Source organism: Fukomys damarensis, unplaced genomic scaffold, assembly GCF_012274545.1.
Source record: "Fukomys damarensis isolate Sample0158 unplaced genomic scaffold, DMR_v1.0_HiC HiC_scaffold_36, whole genome shotgun sequence".
In the NCBI taxonomy this organism is placed as follows: domain Eukaryota; kingdom Metazoa; phylum Chordata; class Mammalia; order Rodentia; family Bathyergidae; genus Fukomys; species Fukomys damarensis.
Window position 1 is genome coordinate 27,963,410 of NW_022900948.1, and position 23,406 is coordinate 27,986,815.

The 23,406-nt window shown below is 35.0% G+C and overlaps 1 protein-coding gene across 1 annotated transcript in view; it reads right to left on the reverse strand.

Annotated features, from left to right (window-relative positions):
* Nucleotides 1–15,471: 15,471 nt before the first annotated feature.
* The window catches only part of Ecpas (Ecm29 proteasome adaptor and scaffold), a 110,392-nt gene continuing 102,457 nt past the window's right edge, over nt 15,472–23,406 (reverse strand). The window contains exons 43-49 of the mRNA XM_010639330.3: nt 23,268–23,311; nt 22,979–23,171; nt 21,494–21,632; nt 18,758–18,863; nt 18,515–18,603; nt 16,075–16,146; nt 15,472–15,750 (exon numbers count right to left, since the gene is read on the reverse strand). Of these exons, the coding sequence (XP_010637632.1) occupies nt 15,614–15,750; nt 16,075–16,146; nt 18,515–18,603; nt 18,758–18,863; nt 21,494–21,632; nt 22,979–23,171; nt 23,268–23,311 (780 nt within the window). The 3' untranslated portion in view covers nt 15,472–15,613. The remainder of the gene's footprint in view (nt 15,751–16,074; nt 16,147–18,514; nt 18,604–18,757; nt 18,864–21,493; nt 21,633–22,978; nt 23,172–23,267; nt 23,312–23,406) is intronic.

Genomic DNA, 23,406 nt, shown 5'->3' on the forward strand with positions numbered 1-23,406 from the left:
TGAAAAGAGATCTCTTAAAAACAGTAAGGGATCATAAGAAATCGATCCAACAACTCCTAGATGATACAAAGAAGAATAACATAAGACTGATAGGAATACTTGAAGTAGCAGGAGAAAATACAAAGGACTTTAAAAGGCTGTTAGAATTAATGACAGAAAACTTCCCAAACAGAGCACAAGAATTTGACATCCAGATAACTGAGGCATATATGACCCCAACTAGCTACAATTAAAAAAAAGCTACACCTAGACATATAATAATCAAGATCCCAGAAACCCAACAGAAGAACAAAATACTACAAGCTGTTAGAGAAAAGAAACAAGTCACATACAAAGGAAATCCCATCAGAATCAAAGCAGACTTTTCAACACAAACCCTTGGGGCAAGCAGAGCCTGGAATGAGATATTTCAAGTACTGAAAGAGAACAACCTCCAACCTAGACTGATGTATCCTGCAAAACTCTCTTTCAAAATGGATGGGGAAATAAAACACTTCCACGACAAAGAACACCTGAGAAACTACATGAATACCAAACCAGCACTACAAGCAATTCTAAACAAGATCCTAGAAAAAGACAATGAAGGCAACAGCACCATGAGGCCCAACAGAGCAAATCAAATAGGCAAGGCAAGAAATTAAAAGGAGAAGGTGAAAAAGTAAAAAAAAGTCAACAAAAGACCAATAACATGTCAATAATAAGCTAGTACATATCATTTATAACCAGCAATGTCAATGGCCTCAACTCACCAATCAAGAGAAATAGACTAGCAAAATGGAATAAGAAACAAAATCCAACAATATGTTGTATACAAGAAACACACCCAGTGCAAAAAGAAGCCCAGAGACTGAAAGTGAAAAGATAGAAAACAATTCTCCTTGTGACAGGAGCCCAATAATAAGCTAGTACATATCATTTATAACCAGCAATGTCAATGGCCTCAACTCACCAATCAAGAGAAATAGACTAGCAAAATGGAATAAGAAACAAAATCCAACAATATGTTGTATACAAGAAACACACCCAGTGCAAAAAGAAGCCCAGAGACTGAAAGTGAAAAGATAGAAAACAATTCTCCTTGTGACAGGAGCCCAGAAAAAAACAGGGGCAGCAATCTCATAGGCAGACAAAGTAAATTTCAAACCAAAACTGATTCTAGTATTATTGATGTAGGATGATACTGTATCATACCTCTATGAATGTAAAATATCTTATGCCTGCTTTAAGATACATAGTAGGGACCGTGCTTGATCAGAGCTACATTTAATGATATTACTCTAGAATGTTCTCTTTCCAGATGATGATTAAGATGCTAATAAAAAAAATGGTGCCAGGTACCACAACAGCAACAGAACTTTGCTGTTTTCTGGATATTATTCTTTTGTTTTTTTGTTTTTTGTTTTGTTTTGTTTTTAATGGAATGTGCTGAATGTCTATAATTCTGTTCAGATGAGTACAGAACCTGGAAAAGCTGTTGATGCTATCGATGTATAACATACTATTATTAGTCTTTTTATATATATATGTATATATAAATTGAATTTTGAGAAACTTTAATGGTGTTGCCAACTTTGGAAAAAGTCATTCCAATTTACCGTGTTGAGTTGCATTGTACAGAAATGGACAGCCATATTGGTCTAGAAATGTTAATTTATTTTTTTTCCATGTGTATTGGGGTAACACATTTTACTAAATATGTAAGGTCATATCTATGTGGGTTTGAGTACAGAAACTAATAAAGTATTCTCTAAATAATGAAAAAAGAATAAGATAAAACTATAAGAGCAAGAAGCAATTTAAATATGTTCAGGGACCATTTTCATCTCCAGAATTAAGGATTATTTTAATGTTACATCATTGCCTTTTCTCTTTTACTTTCCCTTTATTTTAGGATTCCCTATTTTTAATGTTCATACAGAGATTTCTTTAACTGAAATACAGAATAGTTTCTTTGGTGTGAAAAACTATAATAGTACACAGGATCCTAATGAGATAATTAATAATGTGAAATAGGAAGTAAAGGGCTAAAGATGTAGGGAAAGTGGGAAGGGTGGAGGAAAGGCAATAAGAGAGAGGAAAAAAATATGAGAAACTGAAAAAATGGAAATAAAGTGTTTGTAAATAGGGAGGGGAGGAGGGGGTAAAGGGAGGGCAGGGACAAGGGGAAAAAATAAGAATCAAGACCTATTATGTAAAGGTGCAGAATCCCAATGATGAATGTAACTGTATTGTATACCTAGATTGTACCAATAAACTCAATTTAAAAAAATAGAATTAATGACAGAAAATTTCCCAAACAGAGGGGAAGAATTAGACAGATAAGTGAGGCATATAGGACAACAACTAGCCACAATAAAAAAAAAATCTACACCTAGACATATAATAATCAAGATCCTAGAAACCCAACAGAAGAACAAAATACTAAAAGCAGTAAGAGAAAAGAAACAAATCACATCCAAAGGAAAGCCCATCAGAATCATGGCAGACTTTTCAACACAAACCCTCAGGTCAATGAGAGCCTGGAGTGAGGTATTTCAAGCCCTAAAAGAAAAAAACCTACAACCAAGATTGAGTTAAACTGTCATTATTTGCTGATGATATGAAACTCCACATTGAAGACCCAAAAAACTCCACGAAAAGACTTCTTGACTTAATTGACACTTTTAGCAGAGTAGCTGGATACAAGGTCAACACCCAAAAATCAATAGCCTTCTTGTACACAAACAACAGACTCACTGAGAAAGAAATTAGGGAAACAATCCCTTTCACAATAGCACCCAAAAAAATGAAGTATCTGGGAATCAATCTAACAAAAGAAACAAAAGATCTCTACGCTGAAAACTACAACACTCTGAAAAAAATAGATCAAGGAGGATATAAGAAAATGGAAAGATCTCCCCTGCTCCTGGGTAGGAAGAATCAATATAGTGAAAATGGCCATACTGCCAAAACTGCTATACAGATTCAATGCAATACCAATTGAAATCCCAACACTATACTTCACAGAACTAGAAAGAAGAATCCAAAAATTCATTTGGAACCATAAGAGACCTAGAATAGCAAAAGCCATCCTAGGTAACAGAGACACATGGCAGCAGGTATAGCAATTTCCAATTTGAAACTATACTACAAAGCCACTGTGTTAAAAACAGCATGGTACTGGCAAAGAAACAGACCTCAGGATCAGTGGAACAGATTGGAAGGCACAAAAACAACTCCAGATGTACTCAGCTATCTCATCTTTGACAAAGCAGCTGACAGTCCCCACTGGAGGAAAGACAGCCTCTTTAATAAATGGTGTTGGAAAAACTGGATCTCAACCTGCCAAAGATTAAAACTAGACCCTTATGTCACTATGCACTAAATTAAAATCCAAGTGGATTAAAGATCTAAATATAAAAACAAAAACACTAAACTTGCTGCAAGATAAGTTAGGCAGAACTCTGGAAGACATTGGCATAGGAAAAGACTTTATGAACAAATCCTCAGTAGCACAGGAACTAGCAGAAAGAATCAACAACTGGGATCTCATCTTATTAAAAAGCTTCTGCACTGCAAAGAAACCATCAACAGAACTAACAGACAACCTACAATGTGGGAAAAAAATTTTACCAGCTGCTCCTCAGACAAAGGACTATTATCTAAAATATACAAAGAACTCTAAACAACCAGCCCCCCGAAAATATGAAGACCCAATTCTAAAATGGGCATCCGAAATGAACAGACATTTCTCAGATAAAGAAATAAAAGCAGCAAGTAAATATATGTAAAAATGCTCCACATCACTGATCATTTGAGAGATGCAGATGAAAACAACACTGAGATTTCACCTCACCCCACAAAGAATGGCTGCTACCAAGAAATCACACAACAACAAATGTTGGCATGGTTGTGGGGAGAAAGGAACCCTTCTCCATTGTTGGTGGGAGTGCAGACTGGTGCAACCACTATGGAAGTCAATATGGAGATACCTCAAAGAACTAGGATTAGAGGTTCCGTTTGACCCAACCATCCCTCTTTTGGGTATCTTTCCAAAAGAATTAAAAGAATCATAACACAGTGATATATGCACATCCATGTTTATAGTGGCACAGTTTGTAATAGCTTAAATTTGGAAACAGCCCATCTTGCCCATCAGTTGGAAACTGGATAAAGAAGATGTGGTTTTTCTATAAAATGGAATACTACTCAGCCATAAAGAATGAGAAAGTAGATTCACTCATAGGTAAATGGGTGCATTTTGAGGGTATACTCCTAAGTGAAATAAATAAGTCACACATACGCAAATAATGAGTAGTTTCTCTGGTGTGAAAAACTGAAATAGTACTCAAGATCCTAATGGGACAATTAGCAATGTGAAATAGGAAGAAAAGGACCAAAGGTGTAGGGACAGTGAGAAGGATAGGGAAAGGGGAATAAGGGAAAAGGAAAAAAATATGAGAAAATGTAAAAATGGAAATAAAGTGTTTGAAGGTGGGGAGGGGAGGAGGGGGTGAAGGGAGGGCAGGGACAAGGGGAAAAAAATGAGAACCAAGACCTGGCATGTAAAGGTACAAGATCCCAGTAATGAATGTAACTGTACTGTCTACCTAGAATGTACCAATAAATTCAATTTAAAAAATTTTTTAAAAGAATTATGATCTGAAAGGGCATCTGTTATCCTACAAATGGCTAAAATTTATCTTTCTTGATAACTCAGTAGTACTCCATTGTATGTATATATACATTTCTTTTATCCATTATCTGGTGATGGACATATAGGCTGCTTCCAAGATTTAGCTATTATGAGTTGTACCTCTATAAGCATGGCTGTGCATGTATCACTATAGCCTGTTGTCTTTAACTCTTTCAGGAAAATGCTTGAAGGGAAATAGCTGGGTCAAATGGGATTTCTAACTTTAGTCTTTTGAGGAATCTCCATACCAATTTCCATAGTGGATGTACTAATTTACATTTCCACCAATAGTATCTTGTTGAGGATCTTTACATCTACATTCATAAAGAGACTAGTCTGTAATTCTTTTTAAGTCCTTGTCTGGTTCTGGTGTCAGGTAGCTTCCAGGAATGAGACAGCCAGTTCTCTTTCCCACCTGATTTCACTGAAGTGTTTGAGAAATTTTGGCATTAGGACTTCCCTGAAGTTCCTGTAGATTTCAACAATGAATTCATCAAGTCCTTTATTATCCCAGTTGGAAGTTTTCTTATTACTGCATCAATTTCAGGACCTCTTATTGGACTGTTTAGTATTTTTTGTATCTTTTTAGTTTTGGCAATTTATATGCATATAGAAGTTAGTCCATTTCTTCTAGATTTTCCAGTTTGTTTTACTACTGGTTTTCAAAGTAGTTACTTAAAATTCTCTGGCTTTCATGAGAGTCCACTGTCCTTTCACCTTTTTTTGTTTCTAAAAGTATTGATCTGAGGTTTCTCTGTTCCCCCTTTTGTTAAAGTTTGCCAAACGTTTATCTATTTTATCCTTTCAAAGAAACATGTTAATTCTTTGAATTTTTTAGCCTGTTTTATTAATTTCTGCTCTTATTTCTATAATTTCCTTCGTTACTTTTACATTTGAATTGTTCTTTTCCTCGGGTCCTGGTATTTGGTAGATGCATATTTAAAATTATCTTTTCCTGTTGAATTGTTCTCTTTACCTGTATGATCTTTGTCTCATCTAATCAGTTTTGACTTAAAGTCTATTCCATCTGAAAATAGGATGGCTTCTCCTGCTTACTTTCAGACTCCTTTTGCATTAAAAAAATTCTCCATTTTTAAGTTTTTAGTCCATGGGCATTTTTAAATATTGTTTCTTGTGTACAGTATACTATTGGGTTTTGTATTTTGACCTATTCTACCAATCTGTGTCTGTTGACTGGAGAGTGGAGATCATTTACACAGAGTTATTACTGAAATGTGTTTATTCTTGTCATTGCATTATTTTCCTTCTGCTAATTCCTTTATATTTCCTTTTTGCTTGACTACCAGTCCTGCTTGCTATATTCATTCCAGGTTTTTTTGCATTGATGTCATCATTGGCTTGTCGAGGTTATCCTTGAGTATTTTTTGTAGAACTAGCTTGGTAGTCATGATTTTATAAAAGATACTTTTTGTCATAAAAGAGCCTAATTTCTCCCTTAATTTTGATAGCTTTGCAAGATACATTAATCTGGGTTGAAAGTTATTTTAACGTTGAAAAACTTCCATCCATGCTTCCTTTAAATTTTGTGTTGAGAAATCTTCAGTAGTTCTAATACATTTACCATTGTTTATTTCTCTGACGTGTTTTTTAATTGTCCTTATGTTGGACTTCTGGGATTCTGAGATGTGTCTTGGGGAAGTTATTTTCAAATTATGGCTATTTGGGGTTCTATATGCCTTGAATTCTTTCCTCACACTTGGAATGTTTTCTACTATGATTTCTGTAAACAGATTTTTTTAATGCTACCCATGTTTTCTTCTAATTTCTAATTTCAATTAATTTGAAGCTATTCTTGGCATCATCTAGCAGCTGTTGGATCAATTTTCCATGGATTCTTGTTGTACTTAAAGTATCTGAGTATATAGTCAGCAACACCAGCTCTTTATTCTAGGAGATATGAAAAAATAGAAAAACATGTTTAATATCCCATTTTACATTAATTTTTTAAATGTCTGTATACACAAAGTGATGGTCCTACCAATTGATTTTTAGAGTTTCACAATGACCAGATTTTTAATTACATAAAAAACAAGCATTGGGCCAGGGATTTAGCTCCATGGCCTTGTGCCTGCCTCACAAGCACAAGGTCCTGAGTTCAAACCCCAGTATCAAAAGTAAGAAAAATGAAAAAAAAGCATCATAAATTTGAGATCAAAATCAAGACCTGAAAGCCTATTGATAGCAGTTCCTCTATTTAATGGTAAAATAGAACTCACAAAGGAAAGATAAATGATTTGGTTCCAATGGTAAAATGGATCATAAGTAATTTTGCAGCTTTTCAGCAATGATAACTATATATATGAATAGTTAATTGAGGACAGAAGCCCATATTCACTTGTTTACCAGTATATTTAGGATAAAAAGAACATTAATGCTTATCACTATTAAAATATTAAATAACAAACTAATTCCTTTTCCCTTTCTGCCACAATCTATTTTAAACATTTGACTTTTCAATTTAAATCTTGCTATGAACCTAAAACTGCTTTAAAAATAATGCTTATTGAAAAATATAAGATTTTATAGGTTTATTTTGGATTACAGAGAAGTACTTTTTGCACAAAGAACATTCTAGAAAAGAACATGACAATCACCTGCATTCAACCATCCAGTGATAATATCTTAATATTTTTGAGAGCTACCATTCCAGGAAAAATAACTATGAATGACAATTATTAATAATGTAATAACTGGAATGCTATTGCAACATGAAAGTGATACACATGGTTTTGTGACTTGTGTACTTACTATTAAATGTGTTAAACATTAAACTCAGTTGTTTTATGATTTCAAAATCCACTTAGGTCTATGCCAGTGCTATATATTATTAAAGCACAGAACAGTCACCCACATATGCACAATCTTTCCATCAACATTTTGTGTTCATTTGTTACAACTGAATTTACTAATGTACAACCATAATCCACAGTTTCACTCTTGGTGATATACTTTCTACGGGCCTGAATAAACATATGACATGTATTCATAACTCTAGTATAACACAGTATCACACTGCCCTAGAAATCGTCGGTACTTTGCCTTTCTTCCCTCCACCCTAACCTTTAGCAACCCATTAACTGATCGTTTTACTCTTATCAAAGTTTTCCCTTTTCCAAAATGTCATATAGTTAGAATCGTTATGTATCCTTTTCAGAGTAGCATCTTTCACTGAGTAATATGCATTTAACTTTCTTCCATCATTTTTGTGGATAGATAGCACATTTCTTTTCAGCACTGGATAATGTTCTATGACTCAATGTACCACAGTATGTATCCTTCATGTACTGAAGGACACCTTGGCTGTGTCTAAGTTTGGGCAATTAGGAATAATACCTAATTATTGATTTTGTGTGATTTTGCGTGCACATTTTCAGTTTATGTGGGTAAATACTTATGAGCACAACCATTTGGGTAAAAATGTTTTGTATAATTTTTAATTTATTGGTACATTTTTAGGTATACAATATGACATTCATCATTGGAAATTTGTACCTTTATCTAATCTATCTTGGTTTTGATTTTTTCACCATTCCCCTTGCCATCACTTCTACCCTTCCACCCCTCCCTATTTACAAAGACCTTGTTTTTTTCATTTTCTCATATTAATTCCATGGAATTAATGTTTTGTGTAATTTTTAAAAAGCAAATATTCTCAAATTCTACTTCCAATATGGTGGGGTAACTTCCCAAGAGACTGACGAATCTAGGTATAACAATAAGCACTGGACAAAATACCAAAACAAAACGACTGTCTTAAGGCTTCTGGGAGAACACAAAGCCAGGCAAACTTTGCAGTGCCAAAATAAGAATGCGGCCAATACAGGATGCTTCCTGGTTCAGGGGCTTTGTACTAAGGATGAAAGGCATCACAAAGTGTATGTAGCACACACCACCTGAAACTCTCCTGAGAATCACCACCTTTCTGTCCCCGGGAAGGCAGAGCCAGTGACTTTAATAAAGGGGAGAATTCTGGAAAGAAAAGAGGCAGAGAAGAACCTGAGTTTTTATGTGCGTACTGTGCAAGTCTGACTGACCTCTGAATATCTGATGTCCGTGACAAACAGCTCAGCTGTGACAGTCTGTATTCTGAATCCAACCACACTGTCTGCTAACAGAAAAGCGACTCCTTGGAGCAAGGCTCCACAACATAACATTGTCAATGTCCAGGATACAATGCCCGAACACTGGATATCCTAAGGAAACAGTGGGATTGTGAAGAAGGCAATAAACAAAGATCAAATCCAAGATGATCCAGGTTACAAACATCAGACATGAACTTAAATGCAGTTACTACAGTCATGCTGTGAACTTTTTAAAAATACTAGTAAGTGGAAAGGTTAGAAATATCAGAAAAAAATTTAAATTAAGAATTAAAGGGAACTTTCAGAACTGAAAAATTCAACTACCTGAAAGAATGTTTGTTCATAGGGTGGGCCTTAGTATCAGAAAGAATATGACAGACAGTGAACTTAAGGACAGATTTTTGTTAAATAGCTGATACCTGTAGAAAAACAAATCATCTAACAGTTTTAACTGGGAGTTCCAGAGAAAAAGAAAATGCCACAGAACATATTTAGGCTTTTTTAAAGGCAAATATAAAAAAATTCCCAATATGGTAAATGCATATATTTCAAAAAACAAAAACCTAAGCAAAACTTAAACAGGATGGATACAAGGAAAACCACACCTAGGTATTAAAGTACTGAAATTGAAAACCAAGGTAAAACATGAAGGCAAAAACAGGAAAATTACACATTATATCCAAGGAAACAATATGAATTTTTACATATAGCACATTAGAAATCCTGGAGGCTAGAAACAGTGGGACATCATCACAATGCTAAAACATTAATGAAAAAATGCTTCGACTGATATTCATAAAAATTTTGTATTTGAAGATTGGTCTGGAATACAAAAAGCATTAAGAATTATATTTCTAATCACTAATAACCAAAAGTGATTTTAAATTACTTTTCATGACTAAACAAAAACAGTATTCCTATTAGGTGTTTTCTCACTGGCCTTTACACCTTTTAATGAAGGCATAATCGATATTACCTAAACGTAAAAGAAAAATAATTTTCAAAAGTGAATTGTTAACTTTCTATAAAAACTGTTTGAAAGGCTGGTTATTTAAAATTTTGTAACATTATGACTTTACCACTTTAAAAAACTGTTTCAATCAATTTGGAACCTGCCTGAAAAGAGTAAGAAAGTATTTTGGGAGGAAACACCTTTGATCTGCTGGCTGCTACCAGGGAATAATCAAGTTAACTCTTACTACCAAATGTATCTTCCACACCTTAAATTTGCTTGATAGCTTACAGTATAGGATGTGTCTAGACTTCTGACACTGTGTCCATAGCCACATATATTACTCTTGGTCAAAAGAACTGCTTATTGTTATTCAGTCATATGAGATTACTTTTATTAGAAAATCAAATTCCTCAGTGACAATGTTTCTCCAAGTATTTGAGAGCAGTAGATAGGGATGTTGTTTCTGCTTTGCCTAAACCAGGAATTTCTACTTACTAGAACTATGTCAGAATATGGCAGGCAGCAAGGCCTTTTATTCAAGTATAACTACTTTATGCCTTGGTCATTGAAATTTTTCCTAGGTAACTGGTAAAAATTAGTGCATTACTCCAAAAGAACACATTTTATTTACCATTTAATATCTTCTTGGATATGGGTGGGATTTTTCCGGATTTTCAAGAAAGTCTATTACATGCTTAGCCAACTAAGTATACATTGCAGATTCTGTGAAGACATCACATAGAAAATACAAAAATATTTTACATATTCATACATTCAACAGTTTGTATATTACAGTGAGTGCTAACTCCCTGGATTTAAGCAGCATGGGTATATCATGCAGCAGCAGGTAGAAATGTCTCAGAAAATACAAACTGTTCACACAATGTACTACTACTACTAGACAACCGAATCCTATCTTTATTCTTTATTAGGAAATACATAAATAAAAGATGGAAAGGCAAAGAAATAGGGATTTGGTGGTAGTCTCTTGTGAAGGGAGACTGTGTTATAGGCAGACACTCTGGAAAGTATAAATTAGATATAAACATTCATTAAAACTTTATCACCAAAACTACAGTTTTATACAACTTGCATGGTTATTTCCAACAGCCACTTTTAGGTATTTCCTTTTCACATATCAATAAAACTTTTAAGACATAGCTAGTACACTAAAGCCAGAATTCAGCAGCAGACCCTACAAATACGTTGTTTGCCAGACAAACAGCATAATTTGTAGGGAGGAAATTCTCAAAATCTGTTCCAGGAAGCTTTGGAAAATGAGAATTTATGATAAACACATGGGTACTTTTACAAATGTTCACCAGCACTGACATTGTACAAACTCAGTTATTAATCCTCTTAAATAAACACATACATATCAAACGTAAACTGCACTGTGAAACAACTTAGCATTACTAAGTTGTGTAAATCACTTGGCTGGTCAAGATGAAAATATTAAGTATTGTAATAGAAAAGAAATGTACTTAGAAAGTTAAAAGAAATATAATTCAACAGCACTAAGGGTACAGCATCTTAGCACCACTCTCAGCACCAAGAGAAATTTCCAGCATTAAATAATAAAATCTTTAACATGTTTCCACCAGCTGGAACCACTAATAATAGTACACACATGACTATTTAATCATTTTATCTACTTCACTAAGTCTGTAAGTGAACCAAATCTATTTAGTTGCTTGAATTACTGCCCAAATATAAGTATTAGTACTAGTCATACAAACTAAAAATTTTTCAATCAACCAATTTATTTCATTGAAATTTATGAATCTTGAAGACATTTAATAAAGGTGGCTGATTTGTGCAGAGTGCACAAAATGTTGTAACACATTTGTCTTTTTTTTGCAGCCACAGTGGCACCCACTTTTCACATAATTTTTGGTAACATACTCTGCACTGCTTGTTTGTTGATCCTACATAAACTTCTATAAAGTGAGTATTTTTTAGAGTAATTTGTGCCCATTGTATTTCATGTTAACAGTTTATCCATAACCCTCTAAATTTTAACATGGAATCTTACAAAGTACCCCATGCTGCTGTATGTAATAAGCATTTATAACTGCTGTACCACAAACTGACTGTATTCAATTTTTATACCATTTTAATATTTTCCTGAATAAAAACATTTCACAGCTAGATTATTAAGCTCAGTGGTAAACACTTTCTTTGTTGTACCTTGAATTTTTCTCATTTTCATTTTAGATATTTAAGATATAATCTTTATAAATGTCTATAACTTCCTCATTTTCCATCTTAATAGTATTTCAAACTATAAAATGTTTTCCCATTACAGCATCAAACAGAAAATAAATGATCCTTTTAATTTAAAAACACAATTTGATAAGGTTTTACCATCTACTATAGATGCTGACCCTTACATTCTCAGAACACATACTTCATTCTTGCCAAGGATGAGTATCCTGGTCACTGTAAATGAAAGTCAGAGGACACTTAGAGAGGAAAAATACTGATCTGGAAAACACCACATCCTGAAAGGCCATAGCTTCCTGAAGAACATCCAGAGGTTAGTTTCCCCCAAGCAAAAGCCATTTTCAAGAGGAAGTCTGCGATAGTTACCTTAAAATTCACAATGGTACAAAACCTCACAACCATAGTTAGATATCAGCAGAAAAGATTTTTGTAGTAAAATTTTTATTTGTAAACTTTCTTGTCAGAAATAATTTCAAACAGCATACACTGGCAAGTTTAGGTATTACCTATGGTAGTGTTTTTCAAACTTAGTAGCAACACCCTGTGGTCAGGAACTGAGCTTAGTAGGTCCAAAGAACACTTATCATAGAAAAGACAGATGGAGATAAGTGTATCATACATAGCCTGGCATGGTGGGACATGACTATAATCCCATTACTAGGGAAACTGAGGCAGGAGGATCACAGCAAGTTCGAGGCCAACCTTGGCTATATAGTGAGTTCAAGCCCAGCCTGAACTGCATAGTGAGACCTTGTCTCAAAAAACCAAAAAATACAAAACCAAAACCAAAGTGTATCTCACATAGTAACTATGTGTTATTTCAGGAAATTTATTTTAAATACTTTATATTCAGACATATATACATTAATACACAAATTATTTTGGGTCATGATATAAAAAGTTATTTTTATTATGAATCACTTTCAAAAATGTTTGAAATAGTTTGGTCAGTGGAGACTTCTGACAATATAGGGACAGTTTTGTATGTAAATCAATCTTGTGCTCTGGAATCAAGGCAAGCGAAAGTGCTCTCAGCTCACCCTAAACACTTAGGTTAAACTTACCTACACCCTTTGGCTGGGGCATGAGCAGCAAAGAAAGGAAAGAAGCTCTGGCTGTAACTATTTATTTAAGAGTGGTATCAAGTTATTTTGAGAAAAGGCATTTTAAAAGAATTAACTCCCAGGTTAATTAAAAGGTTTCCCTTTGACTCTATAAAGTCATACTATTAGCACAAAAGTGAGTAGAAAATTTTAAGTTGTTATAGTTTTGCAGTTATAAATGGCTGTCTGCAATTTCATTTTTGTTGATTTAGTTTTTGCAAAATATGAAACTACAGATACATTAACAGCAATCTCGACCTAATCAACTTTCATTTGCCTGTAAAAGGACTTCAATCCAAATTATATGGAGACCAAATCTGTCCTCTCAACTTGTAAACAGCAGAATAATCACCTTCTAAAAGTTAACCATGTAAATCATAGGTGTCCAACTTTTTGGCTTACCCGGGCTCCTACTGAGTAAAGAATTATCATGGACCACATATAATAAATGATATAGCTGATATATATATAATAAAATGTTAAATTTATTAAATTATTTTATGAAATAAAACATGCCCAAGTTTATTAAATAAGAACTTATATATCTGATTAATAACAATAAATGTCTGACTTCATAGGTACTACATGTATAGGTAGGTTGAAATATTATTACTGGTCATCATTGTGTTTTACTTGCTAAGTTTTAACATCTGATACATGTAGGTCTCTTTTCATCTGACCAAGTGCAACAGGAGCAGGAAGCAGAGTCAGCCCAGCACTGCACCCTCCCATATGTAATATTCATTCCCTTATCACTTATGCAGTCTGAACCCGAGCACCATGCAATGAGGTTATGAAAAAAAAAAATCACATAACAACACTATAACTTTGTATCATGATCTAGTGAAGCCTCATTACTTGCTGTCCAGGGTCACGTGCAGTCCAGTGGCCACAGGATGGATGAACCAGACTCCAAACAATGTTCAGCTTTATTTTCAAGAATTCAATGATAAAAGTCAGTTTAGTACTGATATAAGGACTACTGTACATCACCCTAAATCAGTGAAGGTGAACATTTTTAGAGATGGAGTGCCCAAATTAAAACCCATGTTATTTATCATAAAGTGCCAACACTGCAATTAAACCTAAACACTAAGGTTTTAGACAAAACAACTCATACATTAACATACTTTGTCTAAACAAAACAAAACAAAACAAAACAAAACCCAAAAAACACAAGTGGCCAGGGATTTAGCTTAGTGGCACAAACCTGCCTTGTAGGCACAAGGTCCTGTTATGCCCAAGTCGCGAAGTCCCCAAAGACCACCAAGAAGTCAGGTCCGATGCAATTACAAGAGGAGTTTATTGCAAGTTCGAGCCTGGACCCTTGGGTGTCACCGTCACAGTAGCTTCAGACCGAGAGCCCAGATCCATCTTTGAAGCAGGATTATATAGGGTTAGGTAGACTCTTCCTTTTTATAGGTCCTATTTTTAGCTCTGGCTTACTATTGGATATTTGAGGGGTACTGGGAGGGTACTTACTGGAAAATTACTAATGCCTACATTCACAGAATCAATTCTTTTTAAAGAACATCTGATTAAACAAATTCTATAATTAACAAAGACTACATATGTAAGCAGCGACTAATGCCTATGTTAGCAGTGGCTACCTATGTAAGCTGTGACTAGTACCTATGTTGGCTAAATCAATTCCTCCTTTTAAAGAACATTGATTATCTTAAGCAGGGAGGATTCATCTTTAGATCATAAAAAGAGGAACAGAAACACAGGGTGGAGTCCTAAAACAGAGCTGCCTAAAAAGAGGAACAGAAACACATGGAGACTGTCATACAGAATGGAATTATAACAGAATGGAATTTTTGCAGCTCTGTTCTGGGCAAGGGGCACAGAGGGAGCCCACTTTGACCTAAAAACTTGGTCCTTACAGTCCTGAGTTTGATCCCTGGTACTGGCGGGGGTGGGGGAAGGGGGAAGGACAACACAGTAACACATGTGCCATAGATTCGCTACCACTCCCTAAGTGCACCTCATCTTGGGAGTTTCTGGTACAGGCCAAAATCAGTACTGATCTGGCACATGTTATAAAACAAAGTATACTGGGCAGAACATTAACCCCTGGGTCTGACCTTGGCACAAGCTTCAGAAAGTGGTGTCATCAGCAAGCCTATTTCTTCACGTATCAGAGGAAGTTAAAGTAAGTGATTTATAGGGTTCCTTCTTGAAGTAACTTTAGCTTGGATGCAGTTCTAAGATGTTTATCAGTTTGTTCTGCAACTTTATCTATTAATTTCTTATGTAACAGCTTTAATTTCTTTTTAGCAACTGTTTCTGCCAATCTCACTTCCAATCACCTCTCAAACACCAAAGGTTCCATCTACTTAGGCCACACGCTTTAAAAGTTTAAAAGCATCAAGTAAAATAAAGCTCATGAGGAACAAAATTTAAGGCTTTTTTTTTTTTTTTTTATTTCAGTCAAGGAATGATGCATGCTACAGATTAATCTTCACTTTTCCCCCTTGGTTTTTAAAGAATATCACCATTTCAACCCCCAGTGAACATGGCACTTGTTCGTTTCATCCCTTCTAATTTATTACAGATTTTCAAGTGTTTTCTTCAGTAATGATGCTTTCTCCTGCAGCTCAGGTCTGCTGTCTGTGTCCATAGTGGCTAAAGACTCAATCAGGAGTACTCTGCATTCAGATGTCAAACTTTCCCACTGTTTAGATTCTAAATGGGAGAGAAAAAAAAATTAAGAGTACCAAATTTAAGTACTTAAAATTTAATAGTTTTAGCTTTGCATTTCTTTTTTAAGGCAGGGTCTCACTATGTAGGCTGGCCTCGAACTCGCAGCAATCCTCCTGTGTCAGCCTTCCCAGTACTATGATCACAGGCGTGTGCCACTATGTCCAGCCTAACTTTGCAGTTCTACTTGCATATGCACATATACTCATTTGTAATTTAGAGAATAAGCAAAAAACAGAAAACATTTCTAAAATGTATGCAAGTGTCCCAGTTTGCTGATCCCCCAAATCAGAACTATCAAAAACTCACCTTCAAGTCTTTTAAGTAGTAATTCTATCACAGATAAAGCTTCTGTTCTCACAGATGAGTAGTTCTTATTTTCTAAAAAGATAATCAGACAGTTCACATGTGTGCTTTAATGACAGAACTTCTATGATTAATTTAACAATACTGAAAGAAAGATGTTCAGAAGTTATAATTCCATGGAAAGGTGTATCTGGTTTTTGTCTTTATTTTAAGTAAACTGTCCTCTACTAATTATTGCCAAATACTTAAAATGTGCTACATATCCACATTTCTTGCTTTGGAAGGAGGTGAGGAAAATATACCAATCACCAAACAAATGGCAATATTTAAAAGACTTGTTTTAGAGATCAAAAGGCACTATCTTGAACATGTCATCATCAAACATAGTCATCATCATCTTTTTAAAGAAAGATCTTTAAAGCCGGGCCTGGTGGTGCACACCTGTAATCCCAGCACTTGGGAGGCTGAGGCAGAAGGAACACTGTGACTTCAAGACCAGTCTGGGCTACACAGTGAGTTCCAGGTCAGCCTCACTACATATTGAAACCCTGTCTCAAAAAAAACCAAAAAAAAAGAAAAAAGAAAGATCTTTGAATTTGCACGATGCTCCTAATTTTACCAAAGAATATTGTACAACCCAGTGTTTAGCCTAACTGAAGACAAGTTTGTTAGCTGTCGGCTTTCCCATAAAAGCATGCTACCTCCAAGAACTGCAACCATAACATGCTTCCCTTTTATCTACTCTCTGAAATGATATCTAGTTCATATGGAAACTGTCTACCAAAATAGTTAACAACAACCAAACATAGAGTAGTGAAAAAAGTATTATAAAGGATAACATGACTTGGCAGGCACAAGGTCCTAAGTTCGATCCCTGGTACCAGGAAAAACAACAACAACAACAACATGATCTGCCCAACAAATAGAGGAATCAACCCAAGGGGCTTCCACTAGCTAAATCTGGGGCAATTTAAGTAACAACAACAATAAAAATAATTCTAAATCATTAGGAGTTGCGGGGAACGGAAAGAATGCCAGACAGGGAGAAAAGAGAATGTGGCATGCAATATATTATCAACTCCCAATGGTAAATTTGGAGAAAGTACTACAGTTGAAAAATTATCTTAGAACAAAATGGCTCAGAGAAGAATCATGAACATGTGCTAAATCTAGAAAATACTGGAGAAGTAATGCCTTCTCACAAACTGATTACTAGACACAGTTTTACAGTTTTGGAGTTTTGAAGAGGAGACTATTTGGTTTTAAAGTATGTTCTCACAGGTTGCTCATTAAACACGAGAAAAATAGAAACTGCAGTAGAAAATGACAGCACCTTGGCCAGGTGATCAAAATTAATGTCACAAATCAAGATAAATGGACAATGAATCTATTGAGGTGAGGAAAAACAGTACCCTGCTTATATAAAATCCCAACTAGGAATGCATGCATAAACAAAATCTAATTATGAGGAAATGTCAGACAAGGAATGAGGAGCATTCTGTTTTTTAAAAAACAGAAGTTGAGGAGACTTTATTCTTCAAAATCATCAATGTCACAGGAAAGAAAAAAATGCTAAGGTATCCAAGGTATTTAAAGAATATAAAAATATGACAACTAAATGCAATAAATGATCTTGGGCTGGTTTTCTTTTCTTGGTACTGGAGATCGAAGTCAGGTCCTTGCATTTGTACGGCAGGCAACTGAGCTAAACCCCCAGCCTGGACTGGCTTTCTTAAGGGAGGGGAAGTGGCGGGGGAAGGGGGAGACTATAAAGAACATTACTGACTTAACTAGGGGCAAAAAAAAAAAAAAAACAAAAACAGTAAAAATTTGGTAAGAATATATTGCTATAATCCCAGTACTTGGGAGGCTGAGGCAGAACAACTGCAGTGATTTCAAGGCCAGGCTAGGCTACACAATGAGTTCAAAGTGAGACCCTGAATCAAAAAATAAAAAACAAACCATATTGCATCTATGTCATCTAAATTCTGTAACTGTACTGTGGTTATATAAAAGAATGCACATTGAAGAATACAGAAATAAAGGGGCATGATGTACGTAATATTCTTTCAAACAATACAGGGAAAAAATATGCATATAGAAATTCACAGGATAAAGCAAATGGGACAAAATGTTAATATCTAACTCTGGGTAAAATGTATACAGATACTACATGATCTATTATTGCAACTGTTCTGTAAGTTTGAAATTATTTTCAAAAAAATATTTTAAATACTTGCCACAAAGATGTAACCTAAGTGCTAAAATCCTATTATAATTTCAAATTAAAATATTTCAGTTTAGGAAAGCATATAGAGTATACAAAGTAGGAGAGTTCAGTAACTGTTCTAGAAATTTAACTTCTAGGACTAGACAGGGAATGTCTGAAACTCAGGTTAGTTAAAATTAGGACTTCTTGTCAATTTCACTTTACTATACTCACCTAAAGAGTATGTGATTGATTTACAAGTTTCAAGGAGAATTTCAGCCAAAGCCTCAGGATCTGCATGTTCTTCTTCCAGAAGCATTAACCTGTACAAATCAAAAAGCAAGATACAACAATTTCTATATGCATGCATCATTTTGCCATGCCACTTATGCAACTAGCTTAGAAATTTTTAAGAATTTCACTATATATAGAACACTAGTGGAGGAAGGGAGAAATCTAAACAATGAAGAAAATTACCCCTGAAAAAAGGCATTCATTGCCTGGAGGACGCCTAGCTGCACTTTCCACATGCTGAGTTTTAGCCGTTCACACATCAATTTGCACAGTTCCTGACGATAACAGCCTAGGAAAAACGACAAAGTAGAAGAAAGGATGTGAAAAAGCAAGAAAGAACAAATGAGGAACAGAGGGTCAAGCAGCCCAAGAAACAGAGGGATGAAGGAAAAAAAAGACAGGGAAAAGAAAAAAGAAAACAGTACATGGGGGAGGGAGAACAATAAAGCCTTTAATTAAAGCCATGAAATTTACAAAATCAACTTCAGTATGATTTGTGTCTACTTTCCAAACAAATTTCCTTAATCAGAACCCCCTTCAATACAGAATCTAACTGCTCATAAATGTTTGTTTTCAAACCATTATCATCTCCCACTGAAGCAACACAGGAGCTGAACCCACTCCTTTTTCCCTTTAAAACTTGTTGGCCGGGCATGGTGGCACACCCCTGTAATCCCAGCACTCGGGAGGCTGAGGCAGGAGGATGCTGTGAGTTCAAGACCAGCCTGGGCTATATAAGTGAGTTCCAGGTCAGTCTCAACTACATAGTGAGACCCTGTCTCAAAAAAATAAAAAATAAAAAAATAAAAAAACTTGCTGAATGACAACATAGAAAACAGGACTATGGAGCTCCCCCTGGATATTCATAAGCTTTTGCAAACTAAGTTTATCAAGAGTCAACAGTCTAATACAAATCTGTTAAGACAAATGGAACTGCTATTATACTTATAATTAATATTATGCCAACTGATGAATCAGGAATATGAAATGTATCAAAGGAGGCATTTTTTAAATGTTAAAGAATTTAAGTATTCAAACAAATGTAAGTATGAGGGGAAGAAGTAAAAATCTAGAATTCTGCACCAGAACTACTTCATAAAAGTTTATAATTTCTCTATTTTAAAGCAGCAAAAATCAGAAATTGCAGATGATATATTATGAGTAAGATATATGTGAAAAGCCAATGTGCAACAGTTAAATTCTAAAAGGAAGGCCTTGGCCTTCTGCTCAATAACTGGCAAACAAATGTACATGTCTGTGTCTTCTATTAAAAGCACCTGCTTTGTGTTTATGGCTTCCTTATTCCTATTTTAACTTTCCTTAGCTATTAGCAAAATAGTCCTAATAGAATTAAGTAAGTGGACTTCCATTACAGTCTATAAAACATAATATAAAAAATAACAGCTGTTCAATTGTTTCAAAGGTTATTTTAAACTGGCCCAGATGTATAAATACAGGAGGCAATGTAAATAATACAATAACGTCCTTGGCTCATCCTCAGGAAAATCATGGTTGAGCAAACCACTGCTTTAAAATCCATCTAATATGTGTAAACTCAGGAAAAATTTCACAGTTAATTAAAACATCTATTTTTGCTTTTCTCAAAATTGCTAATCTAATATTTCTGCACCCTCAGCTAAATTAGAATCTGTTACCTTATGGATCTCAAGGGAAGAAAGCAGGGCAATACTGATTAAGGTACAATGGTTTTCATATTTCAAGGTTCACAATTCAATACAAGGAATACCTGAATATGTGTAGTTATTAAATAATTATATATGAATCATTGTGTTATTGTTTTTGCCTATTCATTTGAGCATATACCAAAAAAAGAATAAAAGTATTAGAAAAAATTTTAAAAGGAAAGAAAAATAATAATACTGTTACAAGTTTATACATTATCTTCTGGAGAATTCCATCCTCTATATAGTATATTTTATACACAGCAAAACATCATTTGCTGTGTTCAAAGAAATGGGCTCAAAGAAAACTCAGAGTCTGATTTTAGATGCATAAATCGTGAATAATCAACAATGGTTTTTACAATATTTGAGAATACTGAAATGTTCAGTGACACACAGTATAGACCTAGAATAAGGCAAACAAAACAGCAGCATCAGGCCAAGTGTAATGGCCCCATTGAAAGACTACAAACTAACTGCAACCTGGTCCAACAATCAAGGTTTACTGTTACCTAATCTTTTGGAAATACATGCCCAATTCTGAAAAATCTCTCTGTCATGAGTTTCTCAGTGAAATAGGCTTGATTTGATTGCTGAAGACCTGGCAGCAAGGCCATTCATTTTAGAGTTGAAGAGACTCCACTAATACTATGAATTCTTCAGAGTAGAGTTATGATCATAAAGACCAAGAGAAAAAAATTACAGTATAAAATCTCTGGTGATTATTACAGACTAAACTGTCACCCCTATTTCTCATGTTGGAAGTCCTAAACCCTCACACCTAGGAATGCGACAGTACTAAATGATATACTCTTTATGTAGGTTGTATTTAAGTGGGTCCTAGTCCAATATGACTAATGTCCTTACATGAAGAAAATAGGACAGAGACACAAAGAGAAGCCCTGTGAAGAGCAATTCATAAGCCAGGGAGAAAAGCCTTAGAAGAAATCTACTTTGTCAACATCTTGATCTCAGACTTCTTCAGAATTGTGAGAAAATACGTTTCTGCTATTTAAGCCACCCATTCTGTGATATTTTCTTTCAAGTAATCCTAATAAATTAACATAATGATCAGTGAGATTATTTGCTGATGAAGAGTAAAATTTATATCAAATAATTTTTACTATTCATCAATCAGGCTCTGCAAGAAACAATAGTCTGCCATACAGAAAATCTATGCTCTTATGAAGTAATCCCTGGTTACAGCATTTCTCCGAATGCAGGCTCTGGTGCTTACGTTGTGTGTCCTCACTCCGAGGCCAGGCTTTGCCCAGACTTTCAAAGGCACCCAGTAGAGACTCCAATTGCAGCTCCCTTTCCTTCTCATTCTCATCTTCAGTTTTAGGTGTCCGGACGCCCATGTTTTCAACTGAGTTCTAGGGCACATCAAACAATGGAAAAACAAAGTTTAACATATTGGGATTCCAAGTTACAGCGTTAAAGCAACCAGGATAACAAAGTAAATGTTGGCTGAGAACTAAATAATAAACTCCTTATCATAAGTTGTTACATTTGTAATAAGAACTTCAATAAAAATACTACATCTCTAATAATCTGGAGAATATTTTAAAAGAAACTATAAATAAAAGCAGAAAAAACACCGTATATGTAGTTTCTTGAGTACAACCTAAAAAGACCTACTTCAGAATCAGAGAATTAAAGGTGTAAAGAACTTGGTAAGGATCTAAACTTAAACTTTCTTGATAAACCAGGAAAAAGTTCAGAAGTAACTCATCCAGCTACCTGGTGATATAATCAATTTAAAACACGAGTATCCAAAATCTATAGATAAAATTATGTAACAGAAATTTTAAAATGTTATTACTGAAAGAAAACAAGTGCCAATTAGCAGCAACGTAAGATATAAAAATGCTATTCAAAATATTTGTGCTTCACAAATAAACAGGTAAACGAATTTCTTTCTAGTGCCCAATTAATAATGTACTTCATTTTCCAATTAAAACTAGTTTTTTACTATAATGCAGAGGCAATCTTTGGTCTTCTCTCTAGGATGACCAGGATGAGAAGGATGCACACGCTTGCAAGGCAAAACTCATTATGACAAAAACTGTTGATTCCCCACAAATCTACTTTCTTCCTATGGAGGGAAAATTGACATCCAGAAAGAAGGGTATCTTTCCTAGCTTCATCTGCTGCCAGGTATGTGTATGTGGCCAAGTACTGTCCAGTAGGGCATAAGTAAAAGTGCCATGTAGCAGTTTTCAAAACTTCTTAGAAGAAAAATGATTTGCCCACTGTAATTTCTCAACCTTATTTCTCTTCTCTGCCATCTGCCTGGAACACAGACATGAAGATGATGGTCATACTTTTGTGATGGCAGATATGGAGGCTTATAAGAACCAGAAACCTTAGCCAGGCATGATGGCTCATGCCTGTACTCCCAGTGTTTGGGAGGCAGAGGCAGGAGGGTCACCTCAAGTTCATGGCCAGCCTGGACTACACAGTGAGTTTAAAGACAGTGTGAATTACATAGTGAGACCCTATCTCAAAAAAACAAAAGAAGAACCAGAATTCCTGAAGATTTTGTGAGACTCCCACGTATTACGTGAGAGACAAACTTCTATTTTGTTAGAGGCTGTAATATTTTGAGATTTTCTGCTACTTACAGCTAAACTAATCCTATAAAACATGCAATCAGGACACAGGAAAATCTTTTCTAACTTTTTCTAAGTGTAAACCAGACCTTATATGTAATCATTACCTTTTTGATAAGAGGTATGACAATGTTAGAAAACTCCTGGAATCTGTCTTCTTTGGTAGCCTTCAAAACATCAGCTGCACAGCTGATTGCTACAATCTTGTATTTGAGATTCTCCCGGCAACACTCCTTCAGAACAGCTTGAAGGATTTCATTTGTGCTGGGTTGATTGGGCACAGACTTTTCTAGCTCTGCACTACAGGATTCACACAGAAGCATCAAAATGGTTAATAATGGCTGCAATTTCCAGGTTTGATTTAGGAAGTAGCATCTTCATTAAAAGAATATTTACCTGCAAGCTGTCACCACACAGGCAATAGCTTTCAATAGTTCTTCCTAAGGAGTTGAAAAAAGAATGAATACCATTAAGCCTAAACATGCCACATTTTCCACTCTGTGGCAATAAGAATTAACAAAATTCATGTATCTTT